This window comes from Morchella importuna, assembly GCF_003444635.1.
Source record: "Morchella importuna strain M04M26 chromosome Unknown Morimp01GS008, whole genome shotgun sequence".
NCBI lineage: Eukaryota > Fungi > Ascomycota > Pezizomycetes > Pezizales > Morchellaceae > Morchella > Morchella importuna.
Window position 1 is genome coordinate 20,391 of NW_025763405.1, and position 15,472 is coordinate 35,862.

General features: G+C 44.8%; 3 protein-coding genes across 3 annotated transcripts; 2 read left to right on the forward strand and 1 right to left on the reverse strand.

Annotated features, from left to right (window-relative positions):
• Positions 1 to 6,409: 6,409 nt before the first annotated feature.
• LAJ45_03547 (uncharacterized protein) lies at positions 6,410 to 7,034 on the forward strand (the record flags this gene model as incomplete). Its single annotated transcript, XM_046113132.1, has 3 exons — positions 6,410 to 6,659; positions 6,736 to 6,845; positions 6,903 to 7,034. 3 exons carry the CDS (start codon positions 6,410 to 6,412, stop codon positions 7,032 to 7,034), a joined length of 492 nt encoding a protein of 163 aa, XP_045973425.1.
• Positions 7,035 to 8,161: 1,127 nt separating this feature from the next.
• LAJ45_03548 (uncharacterized protein) lies at positions 8,162 to 9,902 on the forward strand (the record flags this gene model as incomplete). The annotated part of the gene is made up of 4 exons (XM_046113133.1): positions 8,162 to 8,449; positions 8,547 to 8,759; positions 8,813 to 9,245; positions 9,334 to 9,902. The coding sequence occupies 4 exons, from the start codon at positions 8,162 to 8,164 to the stop codon at positions 9,900 to 9,902; spliced, it is 1,503 nt and encodes a 500-aa protein (XP_045973426.1).
• Positions 9,903 to 13,257: 3,355 nt separating this feature from the next.
• Positions 13,258 to 14,419, reverse strand: LAJ45_03549 (uncharacterized protein; the record flags this gene model as incomplete). Its single annotated transcript, XM_046113134.1, has 2 exons — positions 13,258 to 14,125; positions 14,283 to 14,419. 2 exons carry the CDS (start codon positions 14,417 to 14,419, stop codon positions 13,258 to 13,260), a joined length of 1,005 nt encoding a protein of 334 aa, XP_045973427.1.
• Between the last annotated feature and the right edge of the window lie 1,053 nt (positions 14,420 to 15,472).

The following is a 15,472-nucleotide window of genomic DNA, read 5'->3' on the forward strand; positions in this document are numbered from 1 at the left end:
TCAACGCCTAGTATGCATCCCAAATATGACATCTCCCCTCTTGACGCCCAACCGCCTCCCAAAACGTGATCCACCATGTGGAATCTGCCTAAGTCCTGTCGCTAGCCCTGACTCCGCAAGCAAATGATATCAGATTTGATATTTCGAGGATCCCATCTGCTTACCTACCTGCCTATCTGCCTCCCTTCCTCTCGACACCTACCTCAACACCTACCTCGACATCTACCTCCAACCTGCATCGATGCCTACTCTCTACCAGCAGAGACACCTACCTCTTACCTGCATTGATGTCCACCTACTACCAGCAATGATGCCTATCTCCTAACAGCAGTAATGCCTACCTCGCCACCTACCTCCTACCTGACGTGATGCCTGGATACATATTTACCTACCTCTAAATTTTGACGACTGTACTGACACTGTTACATACTGCTAAACGACACCAAATCGTCAGGTAATTGCATCAAATTAGCAGCAAATCGACGCCCAAAACGACACCAAAACGTCGACTAATTGCACCAAGTCGACACCTAAATCAGTATCAAATCTACGCTCAAATCTACGCTTAAAATTATGACTGACAGTGCACAAAATCAACGTCAATTGAGCTCCGAATAGCTAGCTAGATAAGCAAGCAGGTGCGCAGCCTGAGGTAAGCAGGTAACCAAGCAAGTGTGCAGCCTGAGGTAGCCAGGTAAGCAGGTAGGTGCGGGGGTAGACAGTCTGTCATGGAGGTAGGCAATCAGGCATGGGGGTAGGCAGGCGGTGCGGGGGTAGGCAGGCAGGTGCGGAGCAGGCAGGCAGGCAGGCGGGCAGGCAGGCAAGCAGGCATGAGAGTAGGTAGTCAGGCATGGAGGTGAGCAGTTGGGCGCAGAGGTAATCAGGTAGGCAGGTAGTCAGCGCACCCGGAGGTAAGTAGGACACTAGCAAATATCATTATGTACATAGGATTAGATAGACAGATAGACGAGTATATATTTGACAGTCGCGCGGAAATCATGTCCTAGTCGATGTACCTTCAAGTTTTGCCGAGTAATCTCATTCTGCCAGCAAAAACTGCTAGCGAAACCTGTTAACCGGGCTGGAGATACTAGTGTGCAGACGCCAGGAGGTGACTTTGCATCTAAACATGTCGCGATGATATCACTTGACAAAGGGATTCAAAGGTCTCGTCGTGGGGCACCCAGGTGTCGGTATGCAGTTAAAAAACCCCTTTGTGTCGTCTGCGGTGTCTGGGGCATCTGGGGTGCCCAGGCGTCACAAGATAAGCCTTCATTTTTTGCTAATGTAGCCAGAACAAAACAACGCGATCAATTACTTTACTTCTCCTATATACTTTCTCTACTTTGAACCCCCAATTTTTTTTTTGTGGGGGGGGTCCGGGAATTAGACATGGTGCAGGTTGTTTCTCGGGGTTCTCTAGGGTCTAGTTCAACTCGGTCATGAACTAAAACTAATGGTGAAGGATCGTGTGGTGACAAACTGATACTGTTCTGAGTGCATGATGATCTAGTCTTGACGGGGACTAATCGGCCGAGAATAAAGTACACTTCTAAGCTATGTCTATTCTTTCACCCTTATCCGCTACCTTTCCGATTATATCTGAGTCTCCTTTACTAGTATTATACTTATACCGTGACCATGGCTTGACTAGCGCCTTGCGTCACAACGGGTATATAAAAACAGTGTTTATATTTACACTGTTATGGAGCGGGGTATGGGGTTGGTTAGAATTAACATTGTCTAGATCTCCTATAACTCCAGGATGATAAAACAGGTATATGAGTCGCTCATCTCTCACCCGAAATGTTAGAAAAACACATACAAAATAACAATGTTTAGTCCGAAGGTATATATTTGGCTTAGCGAGCAAGGATATCCTCAAAAGATGATAGAAGAGATATGGCCTTATCATATTCTACAATCAATAGCCCCCTGGTATTAGTATTCTTTCATGTTTGGAACTGCGCGTGACAATATGGCGAAAGAAAAACGGGATATATTGCAATTACAGAGGATCCAAACCCCCGCATACTCCTCCAGGAAAGTAAAAGAAGCCTTTATATTTATCTCCTAAGCTCCTCATATAGTGATTGACTAGTAAGTTGTGCGTTGATGAAAGAATTGATTGAAGTCATTCCTTCATAGCTGCTAACGTACTAGTATCATGCAATCGCAAGATCATCGACACAGAGAGTATCGAGAAGTCAGAAAGCATATCAGAATTTCTAAATGTGCGAGCAAGGCTGTTGATAAAGATGGAGAGAATTAGTATTCGGTATATCTGTATCCCATGAACCGTTGCCGTAATATGTTTGTAATGTAAAATCGGAATTTTCACGGTTGCCGGCAACCATGTCACAGCCACCTTACAAATCCTCTATAGCAATCTCTATAGCAACCAGCCATGTCCTCTTCAAAAATTACTAGCAATACAACCATAAAGGGCAGAGCTTTGAGATCACGTAAGAATGATCTCAACTACCTATAGCTTAATTTGGGATTTTCTGGAGTCTCTTATGGTGATTCTAACCCCTTGTAATGGAGCCATTTCAACTGTCTGGTGTATGAGTACACACAGCGCCCGGTTACATGCTGAGAGTTATTGTTAAAAGCCAGTTGCCCAGTGACATGCAAGTACCGGCGGTGTGGTTAGCTACCAGCTGTCAGGGTAACTACATTCTGAGCATTAGGGAGAGTATCTATTCATGGGAGTAAGTAGAGAAAGTATGTAGGAGAAGTACAGTAATTGATCGTGTTAATTGTTCTAGCTAAGAGGGGAATGCCCCGTATTTATACCAATGAAAGGTAGTACAAAAGAAATACAATGAGTCATGGACGTGTGAGTAATAGAATGACTAATAGGAAAGTGAGTTATGCGCCGATGACAAATACTGCTATGAAATAATGAGAATCTTCCAATACTATGAAACGTGCCGAGCGCCCTATTTCAAGAGTAAGAACTGACGAGTCTATGCCTCGCTAATGACCAGAAGGCCAGCCAGAGTGAAGCTCTGAGTGCTCGGCAATCCTCTACATCCTCTGAGCATGATAAGTCCGCCGGTAGTGGCAGGGACCTTGCCTGAGAAGTCTACAATAAGTGAAGAACTCTACAACAACGTTTAAGCTTACACCTGAGCGGCAGCTCATTCATGTAGTTCCCGGTTGTGCGACAGCCAAGACTGCAGGTGTTACAAAGACTTTGACTAAGGGTGGTTGGCTTCGGAACCGGAAACATCCGCTAACGCTTAGAGAGAAGCGGGGTAGCGGTGGTATTGCTTCCCTTCCGCAAGAAGGTTCCACCGGAACTCAGTAAGGAAGTAGGAGCAGCGGAACGGAATCCTTTAGAGTATAAGTACTCAGGATCCTTCCCGCCCAACTCTCCGCTTCCTCAGTCTTCATCAGAGCTATTAAGTATTTTCTACTCGGTAGCTGAACCCTTAAAGATTATTGAGTTTCTAGCGATAAATCTTTGAATAATCTAAACCTGATTTCTATCTTGCACGGCCAAATCTTTCTATCGGATTCAAGCGATATGTGGAAAGTCTGTCCCCGTTACACACTTCAACGATTGACACCAAAACCTGCATTACGAGCCATCAACCACGTCCACTTGACCACCCCCCCAAGTCAAATATCTCCACAACTACAACAGATAAAGAGAATTGAACATTAGGAATCAATTTTCAGCATCCTAAAGTACCATCTAGAAAGTGCTCGAAAACTAAAGTCAACAATAAGACCTCAAAGACACCTATGCCAAAAATACCCGTCAGCAGTCACGGTCAATCACCTCCACCCACCCCCTACAAGCCAACCCCAAAGGAAACACCGCTATTTGATTCTTTGATACATCCGGTGCCACTAAATAAAGCACATAATACTCTACCTATGGACTTATGCCGCCTTGGTTCTGCACTCACTGCAAATCAAATATTCAATCTATTTTTTACTGATAAAATGATTGATTTAATGGTGGAGAATACAACCCTTTATGCTAAAAAGAAAATGGAGGAGAGTAATAGTGCGCAGGAAGGACGCAATGTAAGGTGGAAGAGGGTCACTGCCCAAGATATTCAGATATCGCTGGGTTTCAAGTTGACAATATATATGGGGTCTGTAGGAATCCCACCTGCCCATTATTGGAGAAGAGATGGTAAATACTTGAGTAGTACAGGCGCATAGGACAAGGCGGAACCCAGCCAATAGGATTACAATGACGGCCAATGCTAAGCCAATTGATCAAGCTCGTCCAAGTACAGGTGCGTTTCGCTTAAGTTCGGAATACACTTGGGTATTCCATATATCTTGTCAGACTATTGTTAAATTCAAGATTGAAATCGCCGTAGATTATTAGTGGGTGCAAGATTTGCCAGGCGACATTTCGTTAATACATGCAATACATATTATACATATCTACAGTCGCAAACCAACCCTTGAAATCAGACGAGAAAAGCTCTAGCCCTGACATGTAGCAATCCTACAGGGCCCGATGGGCAGGCGTCGAAAGGTATAATTAAGGCATGTGTAGACAGTGTACGTACATGTATGTTGCCACTCTTTGGTATATAAAAACGTCTCTAACCTAGTACCCCATACATATAATTATAAATCCTTCCAACAGGGATCAAAGAACCCGACCAGTCCTATGAGAAGGTTTACAGAGGAAGATCAAGAGCTAGCCAAATCATAACGGAACAGAGATGAGACTAATAATGGATATGAATTTAGTTAAGACACACCATGATTATTCCGCCCCGTACTATTACCGCACGGTACTTCATAGTACCTCGAAGATGGCTTTCTACTAAAACCTATCTAGGATTTCATACTTCATAGTCTATTCCAGGTACATTTCCAGCGTATTACGCCTCAATGAAGTACTAAATGTAGTTAAATTGAAAGAGTTAGGAATGGGTTTCGGTGATGCTGTGCATTATCGCTCATATAGTTAATCTTATAATAATGAGTAATGCGTTGGTTTCTCATGACTAGAGTACTATATTACCTCACTGGGATAGTTGGTCCGCCGAACATATATACTAGTGATCTGTAATTCAATCTTATACCCCCAGATTGAATTGAGGTTATGAAGCTTTGATAATGGTATATACACGTTTGATATGCCTTCGAATGAGCCTATTCGGGTGGAAAGTCTGAAAGGATAAGGTAGACAGAATTGATTAACAACTTTAAGTTTAATATCTTGCTCAACCCAGCTGGCCAGCAAACATCTACATAGCTGAGAAAAACAGTGTAGCAAATGTCCGGTGGCTCGCTTCCTAATCTCGGCCCGGGTCACTTGCCCATATTGAGCTGACACACAAAGCCACGTCTCTCATAATAACCAGCAATATGATTCCACATAAGCCACAGTTTCAGGGATACGTCTCCTGTTTAGGAATAGGGCTACCAAATGCCGAAAGACCGCGAAGTCAACAAGGCATGATTCTGCCAACATTGAGAGTTCAGACACCTTTCTGATTACACAAAGTGCCCGGTTGCACAGAGGGTCCGGTACTTGTTTGGGGGATAAGGCGTCGGCCATGGTTTGTGGGTATAGTACCGCCACCAGTTCATGAGAGACCCAATTCCGCTAGCTCGAGTTATTTCCATCTTACCACTGTCCACCAATTGAGGCCTCTCCAGGCTCCAGTAAGAATAGAAACAAGGAGGGACGATGAGCGTGAACATGAAACAATTATACCCATTGCTGCTCAGCTGGTGGTCGGAGAGCTTCAGAGCCAATAACTACACCGAAGCCATATATCTCAACGTTCGATTGTATGGAAACATAGAACTTAGATCTCGTGCCTGAAGGATAGATTCTGGTCATTCTAGTTCATTTATGCGCCTCCTTGATTAATTCATTGATTTTCTGATCATAAGGGCACTGGCAATCGGGTATTAGATGATTGTTCACTAAACGTCACTGTCACCTTGAAACCAAGCATGTACTGCCGTCCTCTATAGATCACCACAGATCACTATCATCACCACTGTCTCAGTAAGATTGGAAATGCAACCTCCTAAAGCCATTGCACAGCTCCCTGATAATGACGAGGCATATTTACAGATACATTGCCTATTTGGGAACTGAAAAGGTAAGTTAGCGGCTTGAAGATTGACATTCGTTGATCACTTGAACCACTCGGAAACCCCGCAGCTCTCAGCAGCTCTCAGAAGCTCTCCAAATCAGTCTCCTTGTACCAGAAGCCTTAGTTTCTCAGCCGAACTCTAGGAATAGAAGAGAATCCAGATCATCATATCGACTATAAGAACCCACCCATCTCCCCCGAACCAACAACCAAACACACACTTCACTTCATCAGTTAACACAATGACTTCAACACACAAAACCACACAAAGCCCTTTCAAACTCCCTTTATAACCTTCCAAAACAATCACAATGTCTGCTGCCACTGCCCCCGCTGCCGGTGATATCATCAGAATTCCCGCACACACCGCCGAGTGCGAGAAAGACAACCGCCGCATTGCCTGGAAGCAAACTATGATGGAAAGATCCGAGATGTACTACACCGTTCATGGCACCAACATCTCTAAGAACAACACCGATGTCATTCTTTTTGTTCAGGGCAACTGGTACAATTCTGGCGCTAGTCCTGCTGAGCATGTTTCAAAAATTGGCAAGGCCGTTGGTAAGAATATCCCTTATTCACGGATTATGATCATCAGATCGTATAGATCTGATTTACTAAACCTACGTCGAAACAGATGGTTCCTACGAAATCAAGCTCGATGCAAAGTTCCAATATGGTCAGAAGAACAAGGAGGGCGAAAACCGTTTCCTTGTCTACCACAACAAGGCCAACAAGCCTTACCAGGTATATCTATTTCCGAGAACTTCAGCAGTTTGAAGAACCTGGCTAACATTGGTACAGCACCGTTTCATGGCCACTCTCATTCAAGGTCAAGTCGCAGAATGGGCCAAAAAGCTCATCCCCGTCGCACAAGCCCAGGATGGCTTGGCGCTGATGACTTCCATCTTCGGTGACTACTTGCACACCTACTAAGATCTCAACGATGGCGCACAAACATGTTAGGGAGGTTAGTGGCAGAACGGCGAGATCATGATTTATGGTACAGAGGTTGAAGATGGTATATGTCTGTGGGGAAGACAGATTATGGGATCCCGGGAGATTTGTAAAACTGGTAGTTAGGAATCCGGAAGCTTGATTACCATATTTTGTTCCTCGAGATGACCTCGTGACCGAGTGATAACCTATGCTCCAATACCTCTTTCGTGTGCCTACTACAATGATCTTACTGATCTCGCTACTCCAGCATCAATTCATACTAGATTATCTTTTGCCTCTTGAAGCTGCCCATAAGTCTTGTTAATTATAATTCGATCTTAGTAAGGGGGGATGAAGGAAGGGAAGGTTTCCTCCGCTCAGATCAATTTATCAGGAAAGTCTCTCTTATCTTGATCTATATTTATGTATTGCCGGCAACATTAATGCAAGTATCTGTTGTAGAAAATCTCAAAGGACATAACCGTCCAATTTTCTCGTACTACCTTTTTTTTTTTTTCTTTTTGTTTAATTCATTAATTGCATGCAACTTTACAGTTATGGCAATATCACACTCCCCAGAACTACCCTACTGCCTCCACTACCTCTCGTCACGACAAAGGAAATACTAGAAATAGAAAGTAAAGTGTAGGAACTCGTCACTCTTCGTTCTCGTACCACTTGACCAGATAGGACACATAGATTTTCGGATAAATATCCTAACACGACAGGTATTCTAGGTGTTCCAGTATGCCAAGAGGAAGATAGACATATATAAATTTATAAACCCTCTCCATTGTATCGCAAAGAAAAAATCTTCTTACGCTCACGGTCCAACAGTCCAAGGTTACACACATTATAAATCGCTGAGTAAGCGTAAATACGTCTTTTTACTATTGTCACACAAGGCTGAAGAAACAGCACACAACATTCCACAAACCGCCGAGAATGCTAGGGTAGCTAAATTATAAAGCCAATCAATTCCTTACTGCTTGTTGATCTTTTACCCATTCATACAGTGGCTATATATATATTTCTCCTTAGAGGAGCGGGGTAAGCAGCAGCATCGACGACGGTTCATAGTATCTCAAGCTCCTCCAAAGCTCGCGCATTCAGTCAAACACGCAATGACTGATCCACTTTTGAGACCATTCGACAAGGAGCGGCTTCCCACAATCCGCCGTCATGGGTACTGGCGTCAACCTGTGCCCGGGAGTGAAGCCAACAACACGGAGCTCCAGTATGAAGATTGGAGGAATGAGAAGATCTTGGGGAGAGGAACATATGGCACTGTACGGCTGGTCAGGAGTGCTCAAGATGAGAAAAAGATGCGTGCAGTAAAGGAGGTTTTTAAGATCAACACACCAACCGCCCTCGCAAGCCGAGAGTTGCAGGCCTTGATTGCGCTCCAGAAGGTATGTATCTCATGAGAAAGTTGCTGTTTCTTGGCATATAACCTATATATTGGTGGTTTATATAGTGTCAACTAATGATATGTATTGTCATGTCTAGCACCCAGAACACTTCGTTAAGTTTTTTGGATGGTGGGAAGATGATGAGTGCTTCTATTTCGCCATGGAATACATTGAGAAAGGCGACTTGATGTCCCTCCTCAAAGACAATAAGCTCACAGAGATGGATGCACGGACCATTGCAAAGCAGATTTTGGAAGGTCTACAAACCATGCACCAAAATCACATCTGTCACCGCGATGTCAAGCCGGACGTGAGGCCATCCGTTGATAGAGCGAGATTTGTACTAAACTAACTGCCTTTCAGAATATCCTAGCCATATCATGGTTGCCTGGACCGCTCCGAGTAAAGTTAACTGATTTTGGTTGCGCCAAGTTCGGAGCTGGTACGGGGTTACGGACGACTATTGGCACTGTGGGTTATATGGCTCCGGAAGTTCTAGGTTATGACGATGATCAAGAGACATCTAATTACACATATGAAGCCGATATATGGTCTCTCGGGTGTGTGATATACTATGTTATGACGAGGAAGCTTCCATTAGTAGGATTTCGCTCGTATATGAAGTACATCAGAGGGCAGATACCGTTGCCCAGCGAGAAGTTGATCCAAAACGGCGTGAGCCAGAGCGGAATAGATTTCATCAGCATGCTCATGAGTCCAGATCGAGACAAAAGACCCAGTGCTAAAATGGCGTTACAACATGAGTGGCTTTATGCTGTTACCGCGGAGAAAAAGTGTATGTGCTGGGAGGTTTACTCCAGTTTCTTATTCATTTCACCCTACTTCGATAAATGTGCCCATCGCTGACTGTGCCATGTTCTTAGCAAACCCGGCAAGAGTGTCTTTGGCGGGGGAAGCGGGTGTAAAAAAGCCAATTGTTATTACCATTTACCCTGAGAGTCACGAATTGCCTTCTGGGTTACGTGAGTGCGCACCTCTCAGCCCACTAGTACACCAGCGTTCGGGCCACTGCGCAAGTACTCACCAATTACTGCGCATTACCCCCCCAAACACCCCTACCTCCCCGGGCCCCCCGGCCGGCCCAGACAATAGGCGCCGTCGTGCAAGAAATAGAGTGCGTCCTGCGCCAATAATGGATTCTCGACGCCGGTTGAAGTGGCTGACCTTGCCCGTTTTCCTTTCCGGCGTAACGGGGGTGAGACATGGTATTGAGCATTTGAGGGGGGAACGGCGTAATATTGAGAGACCAGTATTCCTCCGCAATTTCTTTTCATCTCCGCCCCCGCTACTCGCGTTTATCGTTCCACCCACCCTTGCCTTCAGTTTATTCTTCCGATCCATTCTATCCTTTACCATGTCAATACTACCTATCTTACACGCCATCAGAGAAAGTCCAAAATTTATATATAGAGACAGATTTGGCCGCGGGTAAAGCTCGATAGTGTATATAGAACATGGCTTCATAGAAGCCAGCGCGGCTTAGGAGGGTGTATATTTAAGAATTTGGCTGTGTGTATTTTATCCGGCTAGGCTCCTTTTATTGGCTGCAGATTCAGCGGTATAATACTCCTTTCCAATCATGTTGAGGTTGCTTAGTTATATGTGTTACCTGTTGAGATGTTTGCCTATGTGTCAAAGCTGCTCTCTTTGTATACACCAGATACGAGGAGGATTTAGTTTAAGAATTGACAGGGTTTAAGTCAGTCTCTACAGTCTACCCACATCCCTAGGATTCTAGCACCAAGTACTATTCCTAAGAGCTATTAGTCGTCATGGGTGGAGCGTATTATTGGCCGTATTCGAAACATAAATATCTTTCTCTGAATTCAGGTCTGTCTTTCCTATAGTGTTGTCCCAACCTCACGTATTCATAATTTCATTTATACTCTGAATACTCATGCGTTCATTAAATGGTCGGAATTCTTAGTATGGATTTAGTTGTAACGATACCCGACTATTTAATGGACGCCTAGTATATTATGCTTTTATTCTTTAGACCTTCTATAATTCCGTCTGGCCGTCTATAATCGATAATTGTGTTTGAATAGACTAGGCTTCGATTAATTAATATGTATTAGACGGCGGTTCTTGTACCTTTGATTATAATCTTTTTGTAAAGGATAGCTTTTAGCAGCATACAAGATATGCCTAGCGTGGTAGTGGCCTTGTATCTTCATATTCTGTCTCTGAATAGCTTATTGATATTGCAATCCCCGAGATTTCGTCAAATTATTGATGAAGTTTTGAGCGCGCGGCCTTGGGATTTGAAGAGATCATAATCTTGGTCGCAGGGTTCTGACCCCTGTATAAACTCCTATCCTCATACAAGATAGGCTTCTATGGGTAAATATTTTAAAGGTTTATCCGGCCAATTCTTCCTCATAACAGTGTTCAATGTCGTATATATGTCCGGTGTTAGTTATTGACCTATCAATCAATTGTGCTCTAAACTCCCTGAGAGAAACGCGAGCGCGTGGTTCACTGTTATCAATTTATGTTGCCGATCAAAATCAAGGCGAAGGCCCAAGCCCCATGGCCAGCCGGCGTGTACCCCAGGCCTATCAAAACCACTAAATAATTTAGACTCAAGACAGACCGGATTAATTGATACCCCCTAAGTGATAATGGAAGCTAGGTGTATATAGACCTAGAGGGGTTATATTGGTTCCCAACATGCATGGCAGACAAAATTCCGCTATCTCTGCATTACTGCAGGGCTGAATGCATGCATGTGCTAGCGCGCGCAATATCATAGGCTCGTACATCACTCCTATTGAATATTGGGCGGCTATACAAGATATCGGGATTCCGCCATATTCTGATATTTACTCACAAGTGGTCACTCGAGCGAGTGATGAAACATGATTCCCACGCGGGGTTGAGTTCTATGCTTTTCCCACAAATACCCCTTGGCAAATACAAGCAAGGTAGACCCTTGATGTGCTCAGTCCAAAATAGCGCAATAAACTCGAGTTGTCGACTGCTTTCATGAATGTTGTCCGCCCTGAATTGTGCTGGTATCATTTCCGATACAATGAATATCCACTAATCCCTTCATTGCAGACTGAGAAATACTATTAGACTTAGATTAAACTCATACCAGTCAATTGCAGCCTTCATGACAGAGAATTCTGTTAGTCCAACGGAAATATTAGCAGAGGAACCCTTGCTTATATGACTGCACTGATCTAGTTCATGACATACATAATTAATATATTGAGTCACGCGAGGTTAGTTTACCCAAAGACTGAGTAGAGTTCTTCCGATTCATAACTAAAAGCAACGTAGGTTCATATCCGCAGGAAACGTTCTCTAATACTAGGTGGGGAGAAATAGGCCGCTAGGTTAGTTTTATATTACACAACCCTTGCAATTGGGGGGCGTGCGGGGAGCTCTAGAAGCGCGGCAGGATGGTCTTCAGAGACCCGGCAGGGCAAAGGTAGTGCCACTCATCCTACACCAATATAAGGGCCTACCCCTTGATTAGGCTGTCGCAAAAAAGCTCTCCAGAGGGCACTATAACGTGTACCTGGAATACTGGGTAAAGTCGTCGGGAGAGTCTGAATTTTGGCTTGAAAATGTGAATATTTCGGTGGGGAGGAGGTCGTTTTAAGGAAAATCGACGATTTTCCCGACAAACCTTTAAGGATTAACAAGTAACTTTACCAAAGACTTTATTGCTAGGCTCTCCCTCATCCCCGGTCGCGAGAGGATCCGTACGCCTGGTGTATAATATTACACTGTATTATATTAATATTAGATTTACAAGTAGTTTCCGGCCTTCGGCCGGTACTATATGTATATCAATCAGTCCAATATACAGATTAATGAATTAAACAAAAAAAAAAAAAAGTCCAATATACAGGCAAGCCGCTTTGCGGCTTATTTGTCTATTTGCCTGTCAGTCGGGGCTCTCAGGCCGCTGCGCGGCCCCCGACCCCTCCTGGCAGGCAAAGTCCATCACTATATCTAGATCTGATCTGGTCAATATGTGACTTTTCTGATATATTATCCCCATATATCAACGGACAAGTCAAACAATTTCTCCAGTTAAAACTACAGGTATATCCCTTTAACAGCTACCAAACCGCTAAAATCGAACCACTATCGATTCCCAGAACCAGTAGAAACCCTATTAACACTCTAACACCACTCAGCACAATACCCTATGTTAATATCCAACACAACATGTTTCAAGTGAAACAAAAACATCTCTCAATGAACCAATCAGAAGACTATAAAAGCACATTGCATATGCAGGTTATAATTATATACTTATTAGATGTGAGCGTGATTTTGTGCAGAGACTAGCAAAAATTGCCCGAGTCGACAAATCCCCAAAGTCGGTTCGCGGGAGTTACACCAAGGAGGTAGGGCCCATCAACTCTCGGCTTTCTACTAATGTAAACACATCTTTCGTATGGATTGCAATTGTGGAGCTACACTTGCTTGAACACAAATTTCCATACGAAATCTAAAATCATGGTTATTTTTTCACCCAATAATACGTGAGACGTGTTTAGCGTAGTTATTAGAAGAAGGCCAATCAGCTTACACCTTACACTTCCCCGTTATTGACGGACTTCTTGCAATGGGTATCATCATGATGGTCTTCGATCTTAGAGCTAGGATCTAGTCCACCACTAGTGGCAGACAGATTAGGACATACTTTCACTCGAGGTAAATGCACATAACCCTACATTTAGAAAACGGGCACGCCGCGCTCAATTCGTTACAGCATAATAGAAATTATTATATACAAACACCCGAGAATTTTACACAACCTCCTAGCAATCCTCCTCCTCCGGTTTCCTGCCATAAAACACCCATCTCTTTACATACGAATGCACTTTTCTATTCTTCACCTCCCTCTCCGCAGCCTTCACTACCGCCTCCGCCTCCTCCGCCGGCATACCCAACACCCTCGTGAATAGCGCCATCCCATACGCCTCGAATCCCGACTCCGCATTCAACTGATAAAATCCGCCCAGCTCCTTCTGTTTCTTATCCTTCGCCCACGTACCCATCGGCACCTTGTACAACTCTGTATGCACGCCCTCGAACCCCACCTCCGCCATCATCCTCCCCAGTCCCGGCACATCAACCGCCTTCCCAAACTTCGCCACGCCCTCTGAAAACAGCTCATTCCAGCGCTTCATCGGGTTATTTGGCGCGAGACTCCCGTCATCACTAAACATTGCAATCTCATACTCGTCGACCTCGCAGTACCCGCCGGGCGCGGTATGCTCGAACGACTGCTCCAGCAGCCGCCTCCAGTCCGTGATGCTGCCGTTCAGGGTGCGTAAATGTATAAAGTCGAACTTTGAACTCCAGGTCCACTTTGACTCCGCATCTTCAATCTGGAACTCTGCGTTTGGAGGCACCCACGACGGCTGGATGGGCGAGAGGTCGGTGCCGATGACGTTCGCGGACGGGTATTGCTCGGCCATGTCGATGACCCAAATGCCGGTACCGGTGCCGATGTCGAGGATGCGCTGCGGGTTAGAGAGCGGCGTGACGTGGAGCTCGCCGCTGAGTAGCAGGAGGTTAATGTGGTGGACTATGTCGAGGCGGTCTTGCTCGGTCTCGTCGTTCGGGAGGGGGTATTGGCCTTCGCAGTAGGCGTGGTAGCGGCGGCCATTCTCGTAGCGGTAGCTGTGTGGAGGGAATAGGGGCTTAGCTTGGTTTATGTTCGGAAATTTGGGCTTGGGGAGAGGGGGGGGTGATGACTGGACGGAGGGTAATGATCGTTCTGTAAGGAAACCAGAACAAGCGCGCTACGGATCAACAGCTATGAGTGGGGTAGACTCACGCATAGATGCTGGAACTGATAGAATCCGTTGAGCCCTTTGTGCTACTATTATAGCCCTCGTCCGATGATTCAGACTTGTCATAGCCGGGGTCGACCTCAATTGAGGAGTGCGGGTTGGTGGCAGTTATCTTCGACATGATTTTTTTTTTTTTTTTCGTTTTTGCACAGATGGGTGAATGGCGGTGGCAGAGTGAAATTTGGGGAGGTCTAGGGAGGGTGTGGACAGATTATGTAGAGGTGAGGAAAAAAACCGGGAACCGAAGTGTCGGTGTGCCACGAGACGGGATCTGTGCGTGACACCGTCCGCTAGGTTAAGTGCTGGGGTGTCTTGCATTACATACAGTAAGCTACCGCTAAATCTCGAGTTATTCGGGGGGTTGCCAAGCTCAGCTGCTAAACTACATTTAGTTTAGATCCTGCAGAAGAGGGCTGTTTTATTGAAGATCTCTGCCTCTAAAGGTGAAGATCCTCAGCTTTTTGCCTTGGCAACCCCCCGAATAACTCGAGATTTAGCGGTATTTTCCTAGAGCACCTAGAGTACTAGTCCGAGCAGATATGCACTCTATAGTACATCTGCAGATACTAATCTCCTAGAGAGTAGAACATACATGTATGTACAGTAGGTACATATCGGTCTCAAGGAAATAATAGAACATAACCTAAGCTGAGCACACACCTGAACCAAAACCTAAATTGCACTTCTGGGGTAACTCCCGTCACCTCCTTTCACTTCACTTCGATGTGTATCCCTGTTTCCGGCATACCCGAGCGCAATTTGTCTTGCATACATAGATTCTCTGCACATGAGCTTTGCACTAGAATAGCTGGTACCTATGTACTCTACTACCAACTGCAAATATCTATTCTCCCAACTAACTTAATTCCTAGAATTTTACATATCGTTCACGAAACCACATACCTACTCTAGCTATGGCTCTTGGTGTGTAGTTCAGACTCTCACCCTTGCTAACCCTATGCGGGAGGTTCGGGCCGCATATTTCCACAAACAGTAACCCATGTTCGCTGGTTAATAACTAACCGCACTCGTCATGGCATCTCTACACCTGCATGAATATTTTAAACACGCCGTCCCACCAGCAGGAGCAGAATAAGCTTCATCACAAAACTCTCATACAGCTTGCGGTAAGATTATTGAAGGAGTTCTATTGACTTGCCCATCCATAGAAACC